Below are 24,470 nucleotides of genomic sequence, written 5' to 3'. Positions count from 1 at the left end.
TACCATTTCTGAAGAAGTTTACCCTGTTTTCACTGTTACCTCTGGATCTTATTACATCCTAAGCTCCAGTTGCTTCTTTTACTTATCCTATTCAGGTGATTGTCCTCTTTTTCGGTTTACGTAAATATTAAATATGACACAAAACTGAGGAGCTACACTGTGCTTTGTTGTATGTGAAATGGAACAGTTTGAAGAAGAGTATTGCATTTGTAAACATAGTGAAAGCATTAGATTCACTATTTGGAGTTTCCCACATTGATTTCTAGTGTGAAACATGCTTTTGGTTTATGAAAGTTAAACTCGCTCAATGTAATTTGCATGGTAGCAGACATGTGGCCCAATGTTTAGACTACTGTGCTGAAAACTGTAGAGGCCGATGAGGGAAGTCAGTTCTGAGAAATGTGTGAAACCATCTACCAGACAAGTTAACTGTAACTCTGTCACTATGGTTTCCAGTTTGCTGGCTACACCTATAACCACAATTTGTCATGACGCTTCTGGTGGTGGTAAATACACGTCAATCATTGAAATGTACAAGAACATTGCAAGTACATACCCTGAGGAGGTCACAAAACAAATTATTAAAATGTATTGAACATTACACTATCCTGTATGTTTTACAAGGGAACGTAACTAAAGTTTCATGCTCTCATCTTCTAGGTAAAGTGTATGTGTCTCATATAGTGGACTACCTGCGGCACACCACCAGCCGCAGCACAGAAGACAGTGGGCTGGAGGAACTTTGCAACATGCTGGACCCAGAACACAAAGATGTCTCTATAGATCTGGACACCTACCATGCCGTCATGAGGGAGTGGATCGATGACTGCCGCAACAACAGGTAATGCCAGACAGCTGCTTTACTCCAAAATATTCTCTTTTGAACATGTCCCCAAAGGTTCTGAGTATCTTCCACTCAGAAAATCTCGCGGGCTACTTTTGTTTCACTTTTATTTTAAATTGTAGGCGTCACAGTGGAAGATGTAATTTAGAAACTTCCCACTGAGGCTTTAGGTTGGACTGTAGACTTTAAACAGTATGACTAATAAAGCCACTTGTTTTACAGTTTAAAACTCGGGACCAAATTTCACTTGGATTTGTAGTGTTTTTCTACAGTTTCTTTATTTTTTTTATGTTGGCTCACATTTTATTTCTCAGCTACATTGTGACTAAGTGGTTATATAAATCAGCTCTGTGTTTTTCTAAACATATTTGTTGTTGTGGAGTTTTCACCTCATTAACACAAAAATTGAGGACATGGTGCGACATGTTTATGAGACCTGATGTTTCTTTTTAGCCTTACAGAGAATAAAGTCAGTTTGAGTTATGCAACTAGATGTTGTGTAGGCAGGTTATGCATCAGATGAGAGATAACTGGTGATAATTTTTAGTTCAAGCCGTGTGTATCTCCTCTCAGTATAATATTTTGTCTCTCTTGGGTCTACTTGACAGGTGATTCTCTGTTTATTCTGAACTTAGCAGCTTTTAAAAATATACAGGTTCAGTATATTAGATAGAATTAATACTACACACATGTACATCAAATGTTGACAAACCTGTGAGAGATGATGCATCTTAGCCTGATGTGTAAGCTCTACTTTTAGCTATATTGCCTGCCTACTGATCCAGTTTTTGTGACCGTGTCTTATTTCTGGGTAGACCAAACAGTTGGTGAAGACATGGTTATACTTACCTGTATGCAACTGGTCGCACCCTTGAAAGTCTTTTAGATGGGTCATTCTCCGTGCACTGACCAGAGAGCTGTCTGTGCCGCCCGAGTATGTTTATACATCATAGAGGATGAGCTTTAGATTAAATTGAGTGCTGCAGATTCTAGTGCTGAACATCCCTGCCATCAAAAATTAAGCATTTCAGCAAATCATCATCAAAGCAATTTATTGTCTACATTTAAAAAAAAAAAAAATGTGGTTTCTCTTGTTTTATCTTAGGGAAGACCAAACAGATGACATCACCCAGGACTCAGTAAAACTCAGAGACAGCCTGTCTGGTGAATGTTCATATAATTACCCATATGTTTGCCTTTCATTCCCTTGTATTGAACACGCTTTTTAATTAATTTTGTGTGTTTTACATCTGTGTTTCTCAGCCAAGAGGTCTATGCTGCTCAATATGACCTCTGGGAGCTTGGAGGCTTTTGGAGGGGAGGTATCCAGAGCAGAATTGTAAGTTATGTTTGCAATACTGTTTGTTCATATCTGTATAAAGGTGCCATAGTGTTGTTTTCACCTGACCGTGACCACCCACACATGGCCTTGCTCTATAAAGGTAAGCGGCATTATGCCTGCATGTGTGTTTGTGTGTTTTCCTCCTCAGTGAAACATCAGAGCTGGTAAACTGTGTTGCTGACCTCCAGATGAGCAACCAAAAGCTCCAGGAGGAAGTGAAAAAGATGAAGCAGGTGGTGGAGGGCATGGAGGAGAGCAACCAGAAGCTTGCAGAGGAGAACGAGGAGCTACGCAATCAGGCCAAAGCGTAAGATGCTCTAACCTGCATGCAAATATTCTTTATGGGCCAAATGTATTGCAACAGCACACAGTGTTTTGATAACGTTCGTGTCTGTTTGTCCTCATGCACAGTCACCAGCAACTGGCACAGAAGGAGAAGATTCTGACGGAGGAAGTGGAGGAGATGAAGGCCACTCTGAGTTGTACAGAGGAAGGCAGAGCTCGTGCCTCTGCCCACAGCAAACATGTGGTCAGTCAAAAATCCAGCCATTTTTTCTTTTGTCTTGTGCTGAAGTGGACTTTCAGACAAGTGATAATGATTTGACACATTTAGATGATTGTTTACCATGTGAGGCTGATGGATTCTCATGACATGATTAAGACATGATCTATTTAATAAGGTTTAAAGCTATACACTTCTGACAGAACAGGTCTGTTGTAGGTGTGATGGCAACAAAATTCAACTGTATGTTTTCCTTGAGCAAATGAGCAAATATTCCTTAAAAGGGAAGTAAAAAGTATCTACCAACATACCAGACACACAGCTAGCTACCATTCATTAATCTGATTTTTTTGAGCCCATGACTGACACATGGTTAATTCAATCACCTGTTGAGTATTTTGTGCCTGCACTTTTTCAAATAGTTTATAGTAAATGTTCAGATAGAGACTCATTAGATGCAGTGCATTATTTTTTTAATCTAAACTGAAATCCTTGTCTAGGTGGAACCAACCTCCTAAATAAAACCGTCAAATTACTACTGCACCTTAGGGGTTTTGTAGCTTGTATTTTAAATGTTGAATAATGTAATAGAATGTAACAGAATAGAAAATAAGTATGCTTTGATGATTTTCTTCCCTTCAGGAGAGAGAAAACCAGAGTCTCATCGCCAAGATCGCATCTCTTCAGGAAGAGGTACTGCACTGACATTTGTCAGTATAGCTGACTGTGAGATCAATGACCTGACTTCACAGACATCAGTAATACTCACCCATTCATAGACTGTTTACAGGGAGTATGTTGTCACAAGTTTGTTCATGAAGGGATGTGACCAGCTGCTCTAACTCCCCTCTGATCGTCCTCAGAACTTCAAGGTCACCATGGAGACAGACGAGCTTCAGAGGAGAATAACGGAGCTGTATGACATTAACACTGACCTTCAGGTACCTTTACCTGTCCTTCCAGAATAATTTTCCATAGTTTGCTCTGGGTTATTACAGCTCTGTTTTTTATCTCTATGTGCTCCTCTTGCACGGTGTCCTTCCCTTATTTTTTCTCCCATGTCCTCGGGCCTTTTTATACTGTGTCTTCCTTTCTTTGTCAATCGCCATGCCATTGTACTTGTGCCCTTATTATGTTGTTATGTAACAGTTCCTTCCTTGTCCTCAGGTGCAAATCCACTCTTTTGATGCGGTCATTAGCGAAAAGGAAGCTGTGATACTAGAGGTAAGCATTGTATCCTGTTTAACAATCCATTTTACTGTGATGGAAAGATATCTGGTCATTTTGTATAAAATATTGCTTGTATACATTCACCATTTGTAATTGCTTGAGCTACTCGAATAAACTAAAAAGATATATCAGGCTGACTCTGTCTTACTCTGTCTTTTGTCACTTATCTCCTACAGAAGAGCAGACAGATAGAAGAGCTGAAGGCAGCAGTAGAGGAATACTCTTCCATCACAGAGGTCTTGAACTTCACATTTTATAATTATTTCAGCTTGTACATATTTTCCTGATTTCTGTGCCCAAATGGGCCACACCAAAGTAGTGGGTTTCTGGAAAATTGATTACTTGAGCTTATCTTTTACCTTAAATATGATTGGTATTTGATACAGACAAAATATACATTTTTGTATTTTTACTGTACAGATAGTCCTCTATGTCCTGTGTGCAACAAGCTTATCACTTGCAGCTTGGTTGTTCAGCTGTGGGAATAAAGCCACCTGCTGTCTTTCAACACACAAGGCATATAGCCAACGAGTTTGTTGTAGTAGAGAAAAGGAAGGCAGCATAACTGACCTATAAATATCTGTGTGATGTATTGAGTCATGGTTGTGTTATCTGTTGTTGACTCCAGCTGCTGAGGGTGGACAAGAACAAGCTAGAGAACCAGATGCAGATGATTCTTCCAGACCTGGCTGGGTAAGATAAATAGAAGCACCTAAATCCTGCACACCGTGTGGGGAAATATATCCAGTTCAATTTGTTTGCACACCACCCTTTTATTTCTATTCTCCTGTCTCTTACAGGGCTAGTCTCTCTTTGTCGGTGGCTTACAGGTTGAATCAGAGCAGCTCAGGATCCCTACAAACAGAACTGGCTCTGGCGCAGTCACCACTGGAGGTCAGCGCTCCCCTGCTGTTTGTCTTATTTGCATACCTTTTCTTCTATGCCCTCTAGTTTTCCCATTCTGTTGTCTTTTGCCTGCTTGGTCCCTTTTCTCTCATTTTGTCAATATCTTATCCCCATTTCTCAGTCTTGTTTTATGATTCCTGACGGAGAATTAATGGCTGTTAAATCTTGTATTAGTTATACATCTAGTGTTAGTTGGGTTGTGTAATCTGTTTATAGTGCCCCTGATCCCATCCTTTGTTCTGAGAAGTTTTTTTGCCTATGGGCAGGTGATTAATCTGAGGATTTTTCTTTCTGTTACCCTCGCATTCAGCACACAATAAAGACCATTATCTTAACAACTAATGCAGTTCTTCACATGGCTCACTCTGGCCTCTCTGCAGCTTTCTGACTGATTAGACTGGTTTAGAATACCTCAAGCTATTGTCTTTGTCTACAGGCACCTCATGGAGTTGAACATTTGCCCACTAATATGAGCATTGCCTCCCCACTGGATGAGACACTGGACAGAGAGGTGCTGATGTTGCTGCAGGGATTCAGCCCTGAGCACATGGCCCTGGAGTTCAAGAGCCTCTTAAACAAACTGGTAATCAGTTGATTGTGATTATGTGTGAAACCCAGACTTGCACTTCTCCGAAGTGATCCCAGCATTCTTATATATAATATTTTCTATTTCATGTTGACTGATTTGCAAATGGTTTGTAACTGCAGGTGCAGCATACTAAAAACTAAACCAGAATTTGAAAGAACATTTTGCTTACACAATACTTTTTATACTTATACCAGGCATTACTCAGACGTAAACACGTATGAATGGCTTTGAGAAGCTGCTACTTCCAATTAAGAATGAGAAATTATATTACCTAACAGGTTTGCATTGGGAAACCTCCACAACAGCCCAGAGGGGTTGCTCACAAGTAAAGGCCTTTAAAGCCCCCGTCCAACCTTGTTCTGATTGCCAGGATTTGCAAAGAGCTCTGAGCTCATATTTTTGCTCATGTTTTGTTGTCATGCAGAGGCTCAACTTTATGGCTTCATAATAGGCAGCATGAGATAAATAGGGATTTTCTTGAAATGTGAATCATACAGAACTACTCTAGTGGTGTCCCAGAATAAAAATATCCACCTGAGAACAATACGTCCCTTTTATAGATATACAGAGAAATGATTGTGATGTTGAACTTTGAGACAGTAATTGCTTAGGGTCTCTTTGCACATCAGAACATATAAGGTATCATGTTTGGTTTATGAAAGCACTTTTCTGTCAACTTTTAGCTTGCCCCCGGAAACCATTCTTTATGTTTTGTTTGTATACTTGTTTCTCAGAAAATGGATTTCAGAGAAGAAATGGCCTCTGTCTTATGTACAGTTAGAAGCTTGTTGGATGACCATACACAGCCTGGGGTCAACATGGAAGCCAGTCTTCAGGTCAGATACACTTTTATACACATTTGAATTTATTCTTCAGCCTACAAAAGTGATAAGCCTAAGAAAAAAGTGAAGTTTCAGTGTACTGTGCCATTGGTGTTAATGTGAATTCCTGTGTTTTTGCTTACCATCTCAGTACATTTTTATATTAATCATAAAGTTATATAACGGACCTATCTCCCTCTCCCTTCACCTGTTGCAATCTTTTTTCTCTCTCTCTCTGCTATCTGCTTTTCTCTCCTTACCACCCACTATTTCTCCAGAGAGTGTTCACTTATGTAACTCTTCAACAGGCCCCATCCAAGCAGTGCTGTTTAGTGAGTGTGTTGTACGTGAACACAGCCCACTCCCCTCCTCCCTCTCTCTGACTTTCTGTATCTCTCTGTCTCTCTCTTTCCCCCTCCTCCTGCATTGTTGCCACTCTGCATTCATTAGCCACGTACTGCCATACAGCAGTAAACATACCAAATGAGACAGAAATCATTAGTGGAACTGAGCTGTGACAGTCTCTTTTCTGTTAGTTCTCCGCTGTGCTAGCTGACATGGAAGTACTTTGTGGCAGTTAGTTGTTATCACTTTTTGGAAGCGCAAAAGACACCCACTTACTCAGATTATGGAGCAGCCAGCGGCCTTTCAGCTGGGCGAGTGACCAACCTCTGGGCCTTTTGTTCCCACAGAAAGTACAGGTCGAGCTGGACACAAGGAGGGCAGACTGGGTCCTCAGCCTGGACCAGCTGGCCCAGTACGCAGACTCATTAGAAAAGGAGCTGATCAAAATGGCCAGTAACATGAGGAGGTCTCGCACGGAGATGCTCCACCTTTCAGTCAGGTGAGTACATTTTTGTTGTCTCCACTGCCAGTTCATTTGTGTCTGTGTATGTGAAGATTAGTGGGCTGTTAGAAAGCAGCTGAACACGGAGTTATTTTGTTTGAGAATCTGGTATAAGAGCAGAGGTGGATGAAAGACGGATATTAGGGGAAGATGGAAAAGAGTAGAAAAGCAGTGAATCTTGTGGTGACTAATTATAGAAAACTTGATTTTAAGGCAGGACAGTATTTCGCTGAGGCGGAGTTGCTCTTGCGTAGCAGTGGTCTCATTGGTTGAATTAAATCCTAGTAGGCGGAGCTAAAAAAAACAACATTTCTGTCAGAGTAGAGTTGTACTGACAGCAGTGAATGGGACATTAGTAATTGAGCTGATTAAGTGTAGCAGTGTACTGATAAATATGCAGTATGGACATTATAAGCTATCAGCTGGTTAGCTAAGTTAATTTTCCATGTCCATACAGTCCTTTAGCTGTCTGTGTAAGCTTGTTACGGTTCTTGCAGCACTTCCAAGATTTAAATCGCTTTTTAAAATAGCATTTTTAAAAAAAAAAATTTAAAATCTACATAAATAACATTACACACATTTCTCAATGTCAGACCCCTGCAAATGTTTCTGACATGGGTGTCCCTGCTAGCCAGTCCTCTGTATCAGTTGGCCAGTCAGTTGCACTGAATGGGAGAAAGACCTGTTAATCATCCTAATCTCATTGACCTCAAAGGGGCCCGCCTCACTAGGTTTGGGTCTGAGCCATTTCTGGATTTTAGTCTGACTGTGAGTGGATGGATTTGCATTGCCTTGCTGCACGTGTGTCTGTTTGTATGTGTGTTCATGGAGACGGCCTCCCCTTCAGATATATAATAGGGCTAGACTGGTGTAGTGTCAGACCAGAGAGGGAGAGCTGGACAGGCTATCCAGTTGGGATTTACTGGTGTTCAGTTGCCAGGGTGATCTTAGGAACTGAAGAGGGTTTAATGTAGGTGTAGTTCTACCTTCTGTAATACTGGAGGCTGTTCAAAGAAAGCCTGGAAAGTGCTGGGATCATGGGTTTGTTGTAGGATACATTTTAGGGTATGTGTGCAGTCTGAGATTTAAGCGTAAGAACTAGAAATTTGAAGAGAAGGAGCTATTAGTGGGCCAGTCAGAGAACTGGCGCTGGTCACCCTGGGCAACAGAATGGGACACTGCATGGGCCTGCGGATTGGGTACAGTATGTCCACTGTACTGTCTCCTAGGGCTGTTAAGAATGCTTCGATACTTTGCATGTTTTTTTCCAGATCTTGATTGAAATACTAATAATCATTGAGCTGTTATTAATGGGGCTTTTTCTAACTGCATGCAGGGTGCAGGAGCAGGAGAACCAGAAGCGGCAGCTGTGTGATGAGCTCGAGCAGCTAAAGACACCTCAGGACAGCAGAGAGGCCTCATGCCAGACACCTTCACCAGAAGAGGAGGTCAGAGTAGAAGGCTTGATCATGCTGTCATTTATTATGCCAAATGCAATAAACAGCAGCAGCTACTTATTTCCACCACTATCAAAAGTAACATTTGAATCTTAATCTGTATGCAATTTTCAGAATATTTATGGAATATGATACATTTTAATATATATATTTGTTTTGTATCTATTAATGAGTTGGGGCACATCAGATGGTTTGCTTGGAGAGCAATAACAGAGCTCATGCTGTATTCAGACAGATGGAGTATCTGGTAGAAAAGAGCAGAGTGTGAGTTGGCGGCTGAAGTGGACATGTGCACACGCACACAGAATCAAAAGCAACCACACACCTACGCTTTGCTCCCAACGCAAATGCACTGATGCAATTTTGAACATTTCCATTACAACACCATTGTTTTTGCTGAGCCTGGTTCTGAGGTTGATTAATTACATACAGAATCCAAGCTGCCAAATAATGCAGTTCTAAGTTTGAAAGATATTAAATATAACTCAGGATTAACTCTGTATTTTCCAGAAAGTTTTTTTCAGTATTTCTGACAGATTTTTTGGAATCTGTGATGTACATTATTGAATTAATATTTTTGTTTCATGATGGCAGCTTTTTTTTTAATACTGTAATTGGATAGTAGTCTTGAGTAGGAATGTCCATTTACCTTCAGTGGGATTTTTCAACATTTGGTATTTGGTGTATTTCACCTTAGCATTAACTTCCTTTTCTTTTTAGCCTGGAGATGACTTGGACTGGGATGAGGAGTTTGCTTTCCAAGACTTCCTGAAGAACGATCTAACGGAGAGGAATTCCCGGACTCAGGACGGGCAAAGAGCCGGGAGACTTGTAGAAACTCCAGAAAAAATAACAGACAGAGGTGAAAAAGAGGACGGGGAGGAGAGGTGGATGGTGGTGGATACAGCAGGAGATGGACACGTGAGGGATGTGTCTACTCCTATGTCTGTCCTCTCTGTTGAGGCCCAGGCTGTGCTGGGATCAGTGAGAGACAGTCAAGGTAAGTGGCAGACACCTACGTGTCCACTTTTTGTTGAGACTATGTGTAAAAATGTCTGAATGTGCCAGTGTAGCTATTCATTTATAACTGCCTTTCAGCAGATAAGATGTTCTGAGTTATCAAAGGGAAAGTAGAGAAATTTGAAGAGTCATCTTTGATCCTGTAATACCAATTTAAAGCCAAGTTAAATGGAACTAAATATAGTTTAACATTTTTCTGACCCTGCCGTGAACCCTCTGCTCACTCTTCTTCTTGGTTTAACAGTAAAATGAGCCTTGGGCTAAGAACAATGTGAGCTAATACATCCTGCAAATTAAGAGAATTTCAGTTTCCAAATTTAATTGTTAATATAAATAAGCACGCTTGAAAATCCTGTATTTAAAACTTTCAAATTAGCACAAATGTTATTTTAGATAAACCTGTTTAACTATAGATGTGTGGGTGTTGTAGTAGATGTGATGATGATTTGTAGGTTTCACACAGTGCGTCACAGGATGATCTGTAGGTGAACAAGGGCTTACCCATTCTTATTATCTCCGAGTGTTGACTCTTGTGTGTGTGATAGAGTGGATTATTCCCCTCTTCAGTCACAGGGCGCCGAGCCCCCTTTAAAGCATTAGTTTAGTACACACTCACTGTAAGGATACACACACTCTGAGGCCCTTGGAAGCAGACCCCTGCCTTCTATGGCTGTTGTGGCCCTGTGCTTCTAAAGGTTGTGTGAGAGAGTGAGTGTGTCTCAACACAGGATGGGAAATCTTCTTTTCTTCAAGGTCCTTCTATGGCCAGGTGTAGGACTGGTCTGAGACCATGAAGTGAACTCAGTAATCCCCATTCCTCTGCCTGCATGAGCAGCTGGCAGGCAGAGAAACAGAAAACAAAGTGCAAATGTGGTCATTAATGACCCCTTAGAAGCCATGCATGGTATTTTAACCCATCTGCCTCTCCTTCAGCTCTATTTCTTGCATAATAGACAGTCTGACCTTTTATGGTAAAGGTGCGGCTGCTTTTTTTTGACGGCCATTAGCCCATGGATGAATTGGACAAGGTTCTTGGTTCTTAATAAGCTTCTTTGCTTTGTCCTTTTTCGGCCTGCTATATCCTCCTTTTATTACTTCCTGAATTTAATGGTATTTTCTCATCTTTTCTGCTCTGTCTGTTATAGGCTCTGCAGCTGGCACTGAGTCAGAGCAGGAGGTGAATTGTCAACCTTTCCAGGTAAATAAAATTTTGAAATGTGCTCAGATGAGCTTCTCACCATGTGTGGATTTCTGCATTGGTAGCACTCTTTTTAAAATACCTTTTAAAGTATGATTTATAAATTAAAGATTTTATTCTGTTTGTTAATACATTGAACTATACTATACTCTCTAAATCAGTAAACAACCCTTTCAGCTGGTAGATGAAACATATCAGAATCTCAGTTGTAAAGGTAATGTCTTATCAAATAAGTCTTCTTCCCTGAGGGATGTTGCAGTCTAGTTGTGTGTATATATATATATATATATATGTACACACAACTCTTGACAGTGTAACTTGGTACCAGACTTAAGATGATACGATACTTCCTTGAAACTATTATTTTTTATAACCAAACTGAACGTATTACAATTGGCTTTCAGCAAACCTCTGAACCTAAAAAATTTTGGTTGTGAAAGCAGATTGGTCTGCTGACTGAACAAGTACTGCAACTCGACTGAGAGTAGATGACTTTAGGTTTTCTCGCCAGTCAAGTTTTCATACATTCATACAAAAGTCAGCTGTTGTTGCTGGGAATATGAGTAAACATTTCCTCTGCAGTTGCAGTAAGGAAGTAGGAAGTTCTTAATCTTTCAGTGTCATGGTTAACAACTTCAACAGGTATTGATGGTGAAGTTTAAAGTTATAAACTTCAGTACTATATGAAAATTAGTTTGACACTTGCAGGATGTGGGTACTTCGTCTCAGTGCACATTTAGTCTGGTTTTGCATTTAATTCCCCCCACACTCCTCACACGTTTTTGTCACAGTTGCAGACAAGGGCACTCGCACACTCTTCCTACTAGTGCATTCAAGGGTTCTTTGACATATTAAATTTCTAAGCTTTCAGTTTCAGATAAGAGCTAGGTAGAATGACCTTGCACACAGCAACAGTTCCTGTTCCTGTCATGTTTTTACTGTTCTTAAGTGAATATGATCCAATGACTGCCAGGAAGATATAAATTTACAGAAATATTTCTTTACCACTTCTCCCTTCCTCTCACAGTCCTCTCTTGATGCTTGCACTCTCTCCCTTTCTTTTTCTCCATCTGCCATTTGCCTATCAAATGGCTCTTCATGTGTCATTATCACAGCCTCTGCTCACAGGCAGCAGTCTGCATGTTTGTACTTAAGCTGTCTGCTTCCTTATAAAGAGTGGCAGTGATGAAACCATAACATCACACTGCGGGTAAAGGAAGAGAAGTAACTATAATCTCAGTGTCTTGAATGTTATACATTCTGCTCAGTGTTTAATTAATTCCCATGCCTGTAAGGTTTATAAAACTAAATTAAACACTCCATCAGTGCTGCCAGCAGAATGAAAGTAAGGTTTGCTTTTGAAATCCTATAAAGATGACAGTAATTGAGGGTCTTTCCAACAATCCGTCACACATGGGGACAGGCTCTTTGTCTTCACTGTCAGATGTAAGATTTTGTTATGCAACGTCTTCTCATTCCATGTTGGTTTCTATTGACTGATTGTGTGCCTGCTGCTGTGCATGGTTAATGTGTGTTGCTTATTTGATCTTTTCACCCATGTCCTTTTTTGAATATTTATCATACACTTTCTGTGTGCATGTGTTTTCAGGAAGAGGCAGCGGTACCATTGACCGCCCACATACAAGCTGCCAGCATTAGACACCCAGAGGCGGATGCTTTCCCTGATCTGTCCCACTCAGAGAACAACAGTAAGACTTTCTCTCTCTCTCTCCATAATTCACTTATATGGATCACTCATAATCCTTTTGTTTCACTTTTCGCCCCCTGCTGTCATGTAGACTACAGCTGTATTGTCTTTACTTACTTAACCAAAGAGTGAGTCATTTCCTGACTCACTTGGTATTCTGTTTGTTTAGAGAAGACATGACTAAATCTTGAAGGTCAAACTCTTCTAAATGGCACAGAATGAGCACCATTTTTGTTTTGTGGTTCTGTGAAACTGTTTCTGTCATATGATGATAAATATATTTAGTTAACTGGATATATCAGTTATTAATATCCTTTGTGTTTAGTAACTTTCATTACGCTTAGTTAGATTTTATAAAATTAAAATTACAGCTGATGTTCGTGTAATTTATATCCAAGTTACACTGAGCATTTGATATTGTGTCGTATAAGAGTGAATTACGACACGTGATAACATTCATTCATTACTTTTCTGTACCCGCTTATTCCTGTTAAGGGTCGCGAGGGTCTGCTGGAGCCTATCCCAGCTGTCCACGTGATAACACTGAAGGTTTATTTATTAGATTAAATCATTTTAATTTTGTCTTGGCAGGCACAAAGGTTTGTGACACTGTAGAGTCTAACTCTTGTGGCCCTGCTCAAACTCTGAGCAACCAGCCTGAACAGGACCAAACCAATACTCCTCCTACATCAACTGATATGGTTTTTCCCAACTGCACATCACCTGGACCTGATGAAACCATCACCCACAGTGAGAGGTAACCGAAGAAACCATGGTGTTAAAAAAAAATAAAAAAATAAATAAATAAATGAAGCGTCCTTTTTTGGAACTACCACTAGGGGGTGCCAAAGTAGGGAATTTTTAAAATGTTTAATGATCTAAATCTTGAAATATTTTAAAGGTAAAGACATGTGTTAAGGTTTAGAGTGAATAGCAAAACTAATTTATTGTATTCAGTGAAGGAAAATGTTTTTTGATCAAAGCTATTTTTAATTTGGCAGAGAGACGGACAGAGACAGAGACAGAGACAGAGCGAGAGCCATGGTGCCATGTCACAGCACGTTATACTGATCTATCTGAATATGACCTCTGATGCATTCTTTTCCCATGACACATCTGAGATAATAATGTCTGTCTGTCTGAAACAGGATTGCCCAAAATAAATACACTGTAATGGATGGAAAGAAAAAAGGCAGGAAATTAACTCGTCACTGATAATAAGCTGGTTCATGTGTCTGTTTAAAAATGTTGAGACTTATCTGTTTCAGTTTGTCTTAAATGTGTTTAATGATGAAATTATATATAATCATTACTTTGAAAACATTAAGACTACACTTATAGATAACATTAAAGCCATGTTTCAGTGCACTGGATAATTTCATGAAGGTGTGTACCAGACGCAATCTTGTGTGCACGTTCTTTAACCTGCTTTGTGATATCATCTAGCAACATTCTACAGACATACTCAACTACCTGGCTAGCTTCCAAAGCACACCAGAACTGCAGCTGGTTCTATTTCCTCTTAGACGCCCTGTTACTTCATAATAGGTTTGTTGATCAGACTGACTGAAGAGAGCACATGACAGGCTGAGGGTTCATACAGTACCTGCCTAGTATTTTTAATTGCTTGCTCCTTTCAAACGGTTTCCAAGGATGACTTTGTATCCTTGTAACACATTGCATGGTGTGTCAGCTTAGTGCATTACTGCTTAATTAATACAGAGGCGTCACTGGGCAGATGTAGATGAGGGAAGGAGCGTATACAGTCACAAACTTTAAAAGTCTTTTCTCCAAAACAACTAGAAAGGAATACTGTCCACAGACGCATCTGTTCAGCTTCTGTTTGAACTGGCAAATCTCATTTGTCACATACAATACATAAGCCTCCATAGACAGCATGGCTAATTTTCATAGCAGTATAAACTACCCCTGCTAAATTTGAAGTTGATAGGTCTTATCAATAGCCACAGTAGTCACAACTGAAGTCATCATTTTTCTGAGTTTCCTCATTTCCCTATGACGTGGGCCACATTTGTTAATCAAATGGGTGTTTTCCTTGCTGTGGGAGGACTACCGAGGCTAATTAGAATCTCTCTGGCCATGCTTTGCATAGACGGTCCGCCTCCCGAAGAGATGGAGGCTGTTCCTCATCTCTCTTCGACTCATACTTTAACGTCCGCGTCTAATTAGAAGACTAGTATGTGTCCAATGTGTAGAAATCAAGACTCTGAAAATGGATAGTGCTTGACAATTGACTTTTGACCTTTCAATTGTGCTTAGCACCCAGCCGACCAGTGAGGACCACAGCGGAGAAGAAGAGAAAGAAGGCAAGACAGACTCGGCTACAGGAGACATGAGTCGTACTAAGGTCAGTTGCAGAGAGGAAGTGTTTCAGTACATAGAGGTATACAGTTTCCTCTATTCTCTTCAGTACCTACTACCCCCAGCTTCCCCTTCCTCTTTTTGGCCCACCATTTGTTTTTTTTTTGTTTTTTTTGTGTGTGCCTTGGTAGGGTATATGTGGGCGTGTTTTAAAGGTAGGTGGATGTTCAGTGGGCTGGACTTAGGCTTTCTTTTCTTTAGAAAGGCAGTGAAGGGAAATCCTCATCCTGGCCAAGGAGGAGAAAGCAGGGATTGTAAAATTAAAGGAAAAATCTGAATGTGACTGTGTTTCTCATCACGGTTCAAGTCACTGATATAGGGAGTAATATGATCCGCTTCACTGAACTTTTGCCAAAGTAGGCAAGTACTATATACTTGATATTGCTCAGTGATATTGCAAAGTTTACTTTAAGTTGCTTCAGGTTTTCTTACCGTTTGACATAATGCTTAATGCAAAGCATATTGGTTAAGAGAAAGTGACTGCATTTTGTTTTTATTAATTGATAAAATTTTTATGCCGATCATTTGATTTAATCGACACACCGAAGAGATTCAATGTCAGAAGCTCAAAGCACCAAATGTTTAGCATTTTTACTTGATTGATTATTTACGCTACTTATTATCAAGAGTTTTGTGTCCATTGATTGTTTGAGCACCACTGTGTTTTCTGTGTCTGAATCAGTACGTCTTTAGAATGAACTGCTTTGACACATGTCTACAGAATGAGGTTTTTTTTTTTTGTCATGATAATTATGTAAGATGGACTGGCAGTATATTCATGTTTGAACCAGGAGGTGTTTTTCCTGGTTAACGTATATTGTGATGCTCCTTCAGTACAGACAGGTTTACATCTTGTTGTCAGATCCATCAGCTTGTTTTGTGTGCTCTTACACCTGCTGGTCGTATGCTGGACCCTACTGAGAGATAATCAGAGGGGAGCAAAGAAAAGGTCTCCGATGCTATCAGTCTGTTCAAACACTCTGAGAAGCCAGGTCAAACATGACTTTTAGCCAAATCAAGGTGGTTCTGATATTTCAAAAGCAAGTCCTGGCGTAAATCTGGAGTGGCGTTACATATGGACAAGATTATTTGGATATATTCAAATTGTTGTTTTACTTGTAAATTAAGACATTTTCATTGTCCACATCTTATAGACAAATTGAACCATTGTGTATCCCTACATTATTAACATTTGCTTTGTTATCTGGTAGCAGAAGTGGTATGTGTACAATCTTCATAAGGAGGAGGTCCTCTGACAAGGGGCATGCCATCTTGCCCCACCACGTTTGTACTGTAACCCAGAACAGAATCTAAATACTGGTCCTAGAAAGGATTTTATATTATTCACCACCTCATCATGTCATTTAGCCACTTTATGTTCTCCTACACGCTTGAAAAAGAAAGGTTGTTTTTGGAATCTGCAGCCTCACCACTAGCTACCACTAAATCCTGCACACTGGACCATTAAGTTGACTTCCAGTCATGTTCTTAAGTTTTGACTTAACATTCATTTTGCCGCTGCCATTTACAAAGAGAAGATAAATGCTTATCATGACTATTAACACCATAGATTAGTAATAGACAAAAGCTTGACAAAAACATTTTAGAAAAAACATTTGGAATAACAGCAGCCAGTTTTATTTTTTGAGTATAAAATGTCATGAAAGGCTTAAGTTGTAAATTCGGTGAAATAAGGCAGCTCTCCTATTTTGAGCCATGTCAGAACAGATATTATGTACATTCATTACACAATATCCCATTACATTGCTGGGAGCTCTCACCTTGCTCTACGACAGTGTGTGCACGCAGTCCGCCTCCACTACTTAGCACTATGCCAGTGTTAACTGAGCGCCCTTCTCAGCTACACACACACACACACATGTTAGTAGAGCTGCAAAGCTCTCCATGTAACTCCACATTATATAAGGAATCAGCCCAATCTTTCTCTTCCACTCTCTGTACAGCTTAGATAGCATTTCACTGCCATGGGACAGGTACGCTACATGTATGCAAACGTATGTGTGCATGCGTTGTTTTTTTTTTTTAATCATTAACCATTTCTTTTAATTCGGAACAGAAAACGTGCTACAAGGCCCGTGTCTTTTTCTCACCCCTTGCTTTTTTTGCCTTTACTCTTCTCAATCTTAGAGGCAGAGCCAGGACCAGTTGGCAGACAGATCAGCAGCTGAGGACAGGTGAGTTGTTCACTGAACTCTACATTAGCTCATGACACTTGCTTAAAACTTATTTGTGTTGTTTGATAGCGATATTAAGGTTTGTTATCTACAAATGCTCTAGTGTTGTATATGTATATCTATCCAGCACGAGCCTGTTACCTGTGCTGGTGGAAGAAGAGGAGAGCGTGCAGGACAGTGCAACTGAGGCTCCAGCTGTTGCAGTCAGCATGGCAGGTAGGAGGAAAATCTGTTTTGCATGAAGTAGAGAAAGCGACAAACAAATGTCAGAGCAGGCCGGTTGTTTACGCCTTCTTACATCTATGTGTAACTTTGACCACCCACACACCAACTCCCTATTCCAGGAACAGACCGCCTGACCAGCAGTGCGCCTACCACATTCTCTGACAGCAGCTCTCCGCAATCAGGATCCTCCTTCACACACGCCAACCAATCGGGGAACGGCATGGGCAGCATGACCTCTGACCCCAGCCATTCGAAGGTTAGTGACGCCAAAAAGGACGCCATCCTCCGTGGCAAACATAAGAGGGAACTGGTAAGACCTGCTCTACGCCCACTTTTTCAGCAACTGCTTAAGTAATATTATACCAATAAGAATTTAAAGTCTTACCGACCTACTTACCTGAATATTGCTGGAATGGATCATAATGTTTTTGTGTTGGCATTTTGTTGAATTTAAAAAAAGAAATAAAAAAAAAAAAAAAAGCTGTCTTAAAATGGCTTCACCACATTAGATATGACGCCAGGATCAAGTTACATTTCTTTGTCTGTGATAAGTCTGTGGCCATTGGTGCAAGAAATGTTGTCTTTCCAGCTATGTGAGTGTGTGACCATGTGAGCGTTAGTGTGCCTATAAGGAGAGAGAGGGAGGAAGAGAGAGTGCATATTTTGATTACAGCTTCACTCAGGATCAGATCATTCAGAATCAAGATCCAAGTACACTGCCAGCTGCTTTGAATCCTCATTCTCCCTTCATCATGTAGGCTAGTGAAGGAGAAGGGAGAGTAGTGAAGGAGCAATATGGATCATGAGGGGACTATGAGAATGGAGAAATCAGACTCAAAAGCAGAGCAGGAGGAGGTGGAAGAAGCCTTAATGTTTGTGCGGACCTTGCAGGAGTTCTCGCGCAGCATGGGGGCCGTTGAGGAGCGCAAGGTTCGGGAGGACCCAAGTGAGACCAGCATGGCAAATGAGAAGGAGTGTATGTGTAAATATGCACTGTTTCTTTTTAAATGACTGCTTCTACTTTTCCTTTTTTACTTTTACTAAAACTAAATTGTTTATTTTGGACATATACTTGTTGTTTTGTGATTTACTCTCTGCATTCCCCTCTAGCTGAGACATCAATCAACTCTGACACTCATGACAACGTTAAAGAGGACAAGAACAAGTAAGACAGCAATTGATTATCGTAGCAGCTTTAACCCGCAATTGTTCATGTGTGTATTCAGGAAGGTTTTTTACACATGTTCCTAATTATTGTTTCATTTACAGCCTGTTACCAAGTGACAAGGAGATTGAGGTATGTGTACTACCTGATACCAAATATTCTGCAGTGAGCTTTGTAAACCAACTGGTTTACAGTTTTAGATGTTTTAGATGTAAAAAGGCACAGATTTGGGGAATCCTTTTAGTCTGGCATAGCCCAACTCAGTGGCTTACCTGAATTTGAGTCTAATAACATGCTATTTGATTTCATTATGGGTCGTGTTTCAACCTGTACAGAAAAAACATACCTCTGTATGCAATTGGATAGTGCTACAACCAATCAGAGCCATTGTGTTATAGACAAAATCAACCCAACAGCACTTATTATTATGCTGCTGTCTCTCTTCTGTCTATCACCGCATAAAAATTGACCAAAGCAGCCGGACAGATCTTTGCTGGGCGTATGGGTAAATGTATGGGTGTGGGAACTTCCATCTGGCTTCCATGCGAGGGATTATGTGTATGTGAGAGTGGTTTTGATATATTTGACATATTACTTTTACTCATTTAAATAATTAATTTATTTGTTAACCCTCTTTAAAGCTGTGAAGTGTAGATGATTCAGAATGTAACCAGTGTAACTACTAGCACAGAGATGGTGTTTTTGATAACAGAAAGCCTGACTTTATCAAATAAAGACATCATACTATACATCATGTCTGCAACCAGAAGAATGTGGTGCATGCAGCGAGGGCCAAAACAGAACATCCCAAAAGATACTAAAGTCTCTCTTTCGTTTTTTCAGGCAGAATTCCAGCGTCTGGCACTGGGGTTCAAGTGTGACATGTTCACCCTGGAAAAGAGGCTCCGGCTGGAGGAGAGGTCACGTGACCTAGCTGAAGAGAACGTCCGCAGGGAAGTGTCCAGCTGCAAGGGATTACTGCAGGTCTGTGTGCAGCTGTCCAGCTTTGTATGGATGGAGATGTTGCTGAGTTGCTCACATATTTTCTTTCCCCCAGTCTTAGAAATGTGAATGTTTCAGTTATAGTACTTTTATGCACCTTTTTTTTTTTTTTTTTTTTTAATAGTACAGTTTCTGTAGACATTCAGCATTTGTATAAATACTTAACTGATGTGGTGAGAATCTCATGCTTCAGCCATCTTTGCGTGATAAATGATTTAGATCTTATACAGAGATGATACCACAGCAAATTTACTAAAGGTTTTGTTGCGCAATGTGTAGCACAAACCTAGACCGCCTGAAGTTGCATCAGACAATATATTGTGTAATTAAGCGTGGTTTCACAGTTTTTGAAAGTCACATAGCGTAGTAGAGAGAATGGTGTGCAAACCCTTTACTGTGAATTAATTAATTTTGTTTCTTGTGTATATACCTTCATTGCTCTTTGTCTTTTTCCCTTAGGCTCTGACTCCACTGTGTGAAGATGACAACCAGTCTATGGAGATCATCCAGAGGCTCCAGAAAAACCTGGATATTCTCATCCAGTCCATGACCAGGGTGTCCAGTCGCTCTGAGATGCTAGGAGCGATTCACCAGGTCTGTGCTGTCTAAATACAGAAACTGAACTTTTTTTTCCCACAGAGCGACATCATAGTTATGTGATTTCAAATGTGATCATTCATGGATACTTGTGTTTGGAACCAACAGGAAAGTCGTATTGGTAAAGCTGTGGAGGTGATGATCCAGCATGTCGAGAACCTGAGAAGGATGTACACCAAGGAGCATGCTGAGCTGCTAGAGCTGAGAGAGACACTTATGCAGAATGAGAGGTCGTTTGGATCACAAACAGAAAGAGGTCTGCAGCATCGGTTCCAGAGACTCACACTGTCACACACTAGATAGAGGATGAGTCTTTAAATTCTAGTTATTAGTTTTATTTTGCACTGATAGTCAATCATTTTAAATTAGACAGTAATATCAAATACCAAATACTCATGATTACGTAATTCGTGTTTTTGTCACTGTAATCCCAAGGACATATAAATTAATGTTGGACAGAAATCTAGTAAAATAAAATACAGACTCAATAACTCTTATCATTTACCTCTACTTGCTGCATGTGTTTGCTGTCTCTCTCTCTCTCTCTCTCTCTCTCTCTCTCTCTCTCTCTCCATATATATATATATATATATGTATATATATCTATCTCTCTCTATATATGTATGTCTATATATATATAGATAGACAGATAGATAGATATAGGGTGTAATGTAGTGCACATACATGCACACACACAAACCACCTACCCCTAACCAATGTGTTCCTCCTACCAGATGATTTCCGTGGCAAAAAGCAGTCATCCTCACAGTACTACAAGGTGGGTTGCATATGATTTCATCATGCTCCACTAGCCATGATTTGCATTGACTTCATGTATTAATGTTTCTCATTTACTTAAAAAAAAATTTCCCCCATGCACATGCTCATACTCATAGTCCTCAGCCCGGCGGGTCAGCATAGCAGCGATCCCCCGATCTGGTGGAGGCAGCATGCACTTTGACATGGTGAGGATCATTTTATCAATTCATTAAATTACAGCGTTACATTGAGGATTCTCATATGTTACATTTCAAGACAGATTTTGAAAATGATTGACTTTGAGCACTTAGCGGCAGTTAGAATACAACTACTAAGCTATTTTGGGAGGAGAAAAATATTCTCTACCAATGTGTCTGCACTGATCCCATTAAGTAATGGTCATGCATTTTACAGATATAGATCACACAGATGAAGATTTCTTTTGCACTAGCTTACAGTTTACTTTGACAGTATACTTCCAACTGTTTGTATATTTCCAACTGTTGATATCACTTATTATGTTGCAGAATCAATGTAGCCTCTGTTGGTTGTTTAGCAGTCAGATTGTGGTTAGACCAGAAAATTAATTTCAACCCATAGTGATCCTTGATATGGAAAACACAAGGCAGGTTTAAGAGCTCGCAGAGCTTGTTATGCAGCCTGACAAGTAGAGATTCTGGTTGAGCATGGTGTTAGATGGTCTAAAAAACTGATGTAGTTCTATTGAAAGATGTGCAAATGAGTATTCTTGTCTACCTGATCATACTCAAATTGCTTGTTTCCCAACACAGGCCAGAACACTAGATGGATCAGAGACTGAAACGGAGAGACTGACCAGGCGATCCCCATGGTAGGTATCTGTTTGTGTGTTAGGTTTGCTTATTCCTGGATTGTAATATATCAAGTGAAGAACAATTTAATCAAAATATAAAGGCCAGCACTGTCAAATTAAAAGCAATTGGACTGTTTGACTGACTTGCTTCTGATGTGAGGGCTGTGGTTGTTTTTTTTTTTTTTTTCAAGCCACCAAGTCTTGTTGTACCATGACTTGAGGGTTGTTGTTGTTATGCCCCTATGTGATAATGGTGGTTTCCAGGAATGTGGCAGGAAAGAGCATGGCGCGTCCCCCACTAAAACGCTTTGTTAGCTCTGCGGCGTGGGTTGACACTGAAGAACCCTCTCTCGTGATGAAGGGGTAAGATATGCCAAGGAGAAGGATACCATGGTGGCTGCAATACACAAGCCCTTTCACCGCGGACCCTCATGCATAAAGATGGTAGCTTTCAGGTCATCATCACTGTTTAATTAATGTCCACTGAAAAATACTGTGATCTATGAAGCTTACAGTAAACTGGATGCATAAAAATAATTGTCAGTTTTGTTTTTATTCCAGTGAGTGTCAGATGATTGACAGTAATGCAGCGTTGTTGCTGAGTTACTGGGTGGAAATTATCAATATAAGGAAAGGGTTAAGTTAGTTCACTAACAAACTTGAAAACAAATGATGATGACATCAAACTGCAGCCAACTTTCATGCATCTGGTCCATCCACCTCTGCATGGGTTGTTCAGAAGCGTACGTTTTCCAAATCTGTCACATATATTTCTGTCTTGAAAATGTGAAGAAAGAGGTGCTGTGGACTTTTTTTCCCCCAATACTATATGCTTTCACATGTTTGGACAAAGATAGTAGAATTTGCCCTTTTTGACAAGCTAAGCCAAAATTGAAGCTTAGATAAAAAAACAAAAAAAACAAACAAGTTTAATGCTCTCCAAATATCTGAAAGGTTGTGAAATTGCTTTGTGGCTTCATGCTATAATATCTGAGCATGGTGGTTGCATTCCTGGGAATGTATTCTTGTGTTGCAAAAAATGTATTTTATATATGAAGTTTTCTTTGAGTTCAGCAGGTAATACAATTGAATGACTTCTTCAGGGGTGTCCTCATCTGCCTGCTTTTGCTGCCTTTATATGCATGAAATGTAAATGTGTGCATGTGCACACAAAATTGTGGTGACTTTGCAGCCATGCTTGTATGTGAATGCCTGACCCGTGCATGCCCACAGGACGGCCTACAACAACACCACAGACTGCCAGTCGGAGGACGAGCAAAAGGAGGAGTCAGTGTCAAAGAGGAGGTCCAGTCTCAGTGAGCTGGGCAACAAACTCACCTCCTTCATTCTGCCCCCTAAGACGTTAGTCCTTCCAAATGCCTACCACTAGCCTTCTACAGCACCACTGTCTGCCAGCAAACCTAAGAGGCAGGTTGTATAGTGAAAGAGTTGGTCACATAGCTAAACTGAGGTTCCAGTAGTAGTAACCTGAACGCTTCCTGATATCAGAGTTTATATGTGACATATTGAGTATTTTCATTTTATTTTATATTTATTATAGGTTTTTATTTTAGTAGTTTTTGCTCCACATTTCAGAGATGGCACAGCTAGTGACATTTAACTTGTATGTTAATGTAACTTTTGATGCAACACACATCACTGGCTGGAATTGAGGGGCACTGCAGTTATATCGTATGTGCTGAGATGATTCAGAATATGCAGAACATTCATATTTTTAAATATATGTTATCTATATTTTGTTGAAGTTAGCTGCTCTGTAATCGCCACACTCTAATTTGACACTGTCCACGTTTCTTTGCATGTTTTGTTTTGTGGGAGGAAACCGCTGTACCCGGGATAAACCCACGCAGACATGGGTGGGTGGGGATGTAAATACATAGTTCTTTATATAGTCCTGACGGAGAACGACTAAATAATGAACCTCTGCGCTACCCAGTGGCCTGTTACAGGTTAACAAGAACACACAGGCTGTGTTAGTGATGATATAAGATGGATGTACAAGCAGGTGTTTGTTCAAACTCCTGATTTTGCTTCTGTGGCTTCTTCTTGTGTTTTGGTGTGATATACGTATTTCTCGAAACACCTCCGTTGTGAAGGCTGATGCAGGGGATCCTGTGTTGTCATGTGTCGTCATGTTGACAGTCGCAGTGACCTCTGCGATGGCTTCAGGCTTGTGATCGACAGTTTCCACAGTGAGCTCAGTCACCTTCTTTTGTAGAGCTTGACTTGCCTCCTGTTCTGCTTTAATTTAAGACAGATTGAGGCTGGACCTGTTCTGCTTTTCCAGCTGCTTTTGCAAGCCCTTCATCTCATCACAGTCACATTCTACTTACTACTCCGTCTTAGTTATTTGTGATTATTTTTAGCTCCTTCTTGAGAGTATCGGCCCTCTGCTTTTCAAGAGCTCCTCATGGCTTTTCTTTGCGTCTGTGGACTCAGTCAGATTCTCCACCGAATCCACCGTGGACAAAGTATAATCTGTGTCTTTGTTTTTTTCTCACCTCTTAGAAAGTTTTGGCAGTTTTCTGATTCAGGTTGTTTCTCCATCACAGTAACTTTTTGCTGGTTCAAGTAACTGTGGTTCTCAAACTTTAGACACATCCCTTTCTTCTGTCAGACATGGTATGTGGTACTCTTGGGGTGGTCTGGTTGACTAAATCAGCAAAGGGCATCCCAGATGTCCCCAACCTGAAGGTGGGGTGGTACAGCCTCTGACTGGGTCGGGCCCCTGTTTGTTGGTTCCAGTGCTGCCATAGAATAAATCTCGCAGCACCTCATATTTCTTCAGCGGAGTCTGCATTCCCATCGGTCTCAGATTCCCTGGACCA

At 40.4% G+C, this 24,470-nt stretch overlaps 1 protein-coding gene across 6 annotated transcripts in view; it reads left to right on the top strand.

Annotated features, from left to right (window-relative positions):
* lrmp (lymphoid-restricted membrane protein) overlaps nt 1–24,470 on the top strand; it is a gene marked incomplete at its 3' end in the record, with an annotated part of 31,250 nt that overhangs the window by 4,947 nt on the left and 1,833 nt on the right. The window contains exons 4-37 of one of the 6 annotated variants that reach the window (XM_084573469.1): nt 661–841; nt 1,950–2,008; nt 2,108–2,183; nt 2,335–2,493; nt 2,598–2,715; nt 3,331–3,381; nt 3,552–3,629; nt 3,856–3,912; nt 4,095–4,154; nt 4,547–4,611; nt 4,749–4,812; nt 5,261–5,407; nt 6,148–6,249; nt 6,927–7,078; nt 8,418–8,529; nt 9,259–9,538; nt 10,704–10,756; nt 12,366–12,465; nt 13,056–13,221; nt 14,745–14,832; nt 16,995–17,041; nt 17,169–17,257; nt 17,386–17,576; nt 18,158–18,248; nt 18,377–18,431; nt 18,536–18,563; nt 19,275–19,415; nt 19,893–20,027; nt 20,139–20,286; nt 20,765–20,808; nt 20,927–20,995; nt 21,581–21,639; nt 21,886–21,984; nt 22,855–22,983. In XM_084573469.1, the coding sequence (XP_084429595.1) occupies nt 661–841; nt 1,950–2,008; nt 2,108–2,183; nt 2,335–2,493; nt 2,598–2,715; nt 3,331–3,381; nt 3,552–3,629; nt 3,856–3,912; nt 4,095–4,154; nt 4,547–4,611; nt 4,749–4,812; nt 5,261–5,407; nt 6,148–6,249; nt 6,927–7,078; nt 8,418–8,529; nt 9,259–9,538; nt 10,704–10,756; nt 12,366–12,465; nt 13,056–13,221; nt 14,745–14,832; nt 16,995–17,041; nt 17,169–17,257; nt 17,386–17,576; nt 18,158–18,248; nt 18,377–18,431; nt 18,536–18,563; nt 19,275–19,415; nt 19,893–20,027; nt 20,139–20,286; nt 20,765–20,808; nt 20,927–20,995; nt 21,581–21,639; nt 21,886–21,984; nt 22,855–22,983 (3,493 nt within the window). Of the gene's footprint in view, nt 1–660; nt 842–1,949; nt 2,009–2,107; nt 2,184–2,334; nt 2,494–2,597; nt 2,716–3,330; nt 3,382–3,551; nt 3,630–3,855; nt 3,913–4,094; nt 4,155–4,546; nt 4,612–4,718; nt 4,813–5,260; nt 5,408–6,147; nt 6,250–6,926; nt 7,079–8,417; nt 8,530–9,258; nt 9,539–10,703; nt 10,757–12,365; nt 12,466–13,055; nt 13,222–14,744; nt 14,833–16,994; nt 17,042–17,168; nt 17,258–17,385; nt 17,577–18,157; nt 18,249–18,376; nt 18,432–18,535; nt 18,564–19,274; nt 19,416–19,892; nt 20,028–20,138; nt 20,287–20,764; nt 20,809–20,926; nt 20,996–21,580; nt 21,640–21,885; nt 21,985–22,854; nt 22,984–24,470 lie in introns of all 6 variants that reach the window. The other 5 variants (XM_084573467.1, XM_084573468.1, XM_084573470.1 and 2 more) reach the window with 5 other exon arrangements.

Source organism: Chelon labrosus (assembly GCF_963514085.1).
Source record: "Chelon labrosus genome assembly, chromosome: 23".
NCBI classification, from domain to species: Eukaryota; Metazoa; Chordata; class Actinopteri; order Mugiliformes; family Mugilidae; genus Chelon; species Chelon labrosus.
Note: the sequence above shows the minus strand (reverse complement) of the source record. Positions and strands in the feature narration are given on the sequence as shown.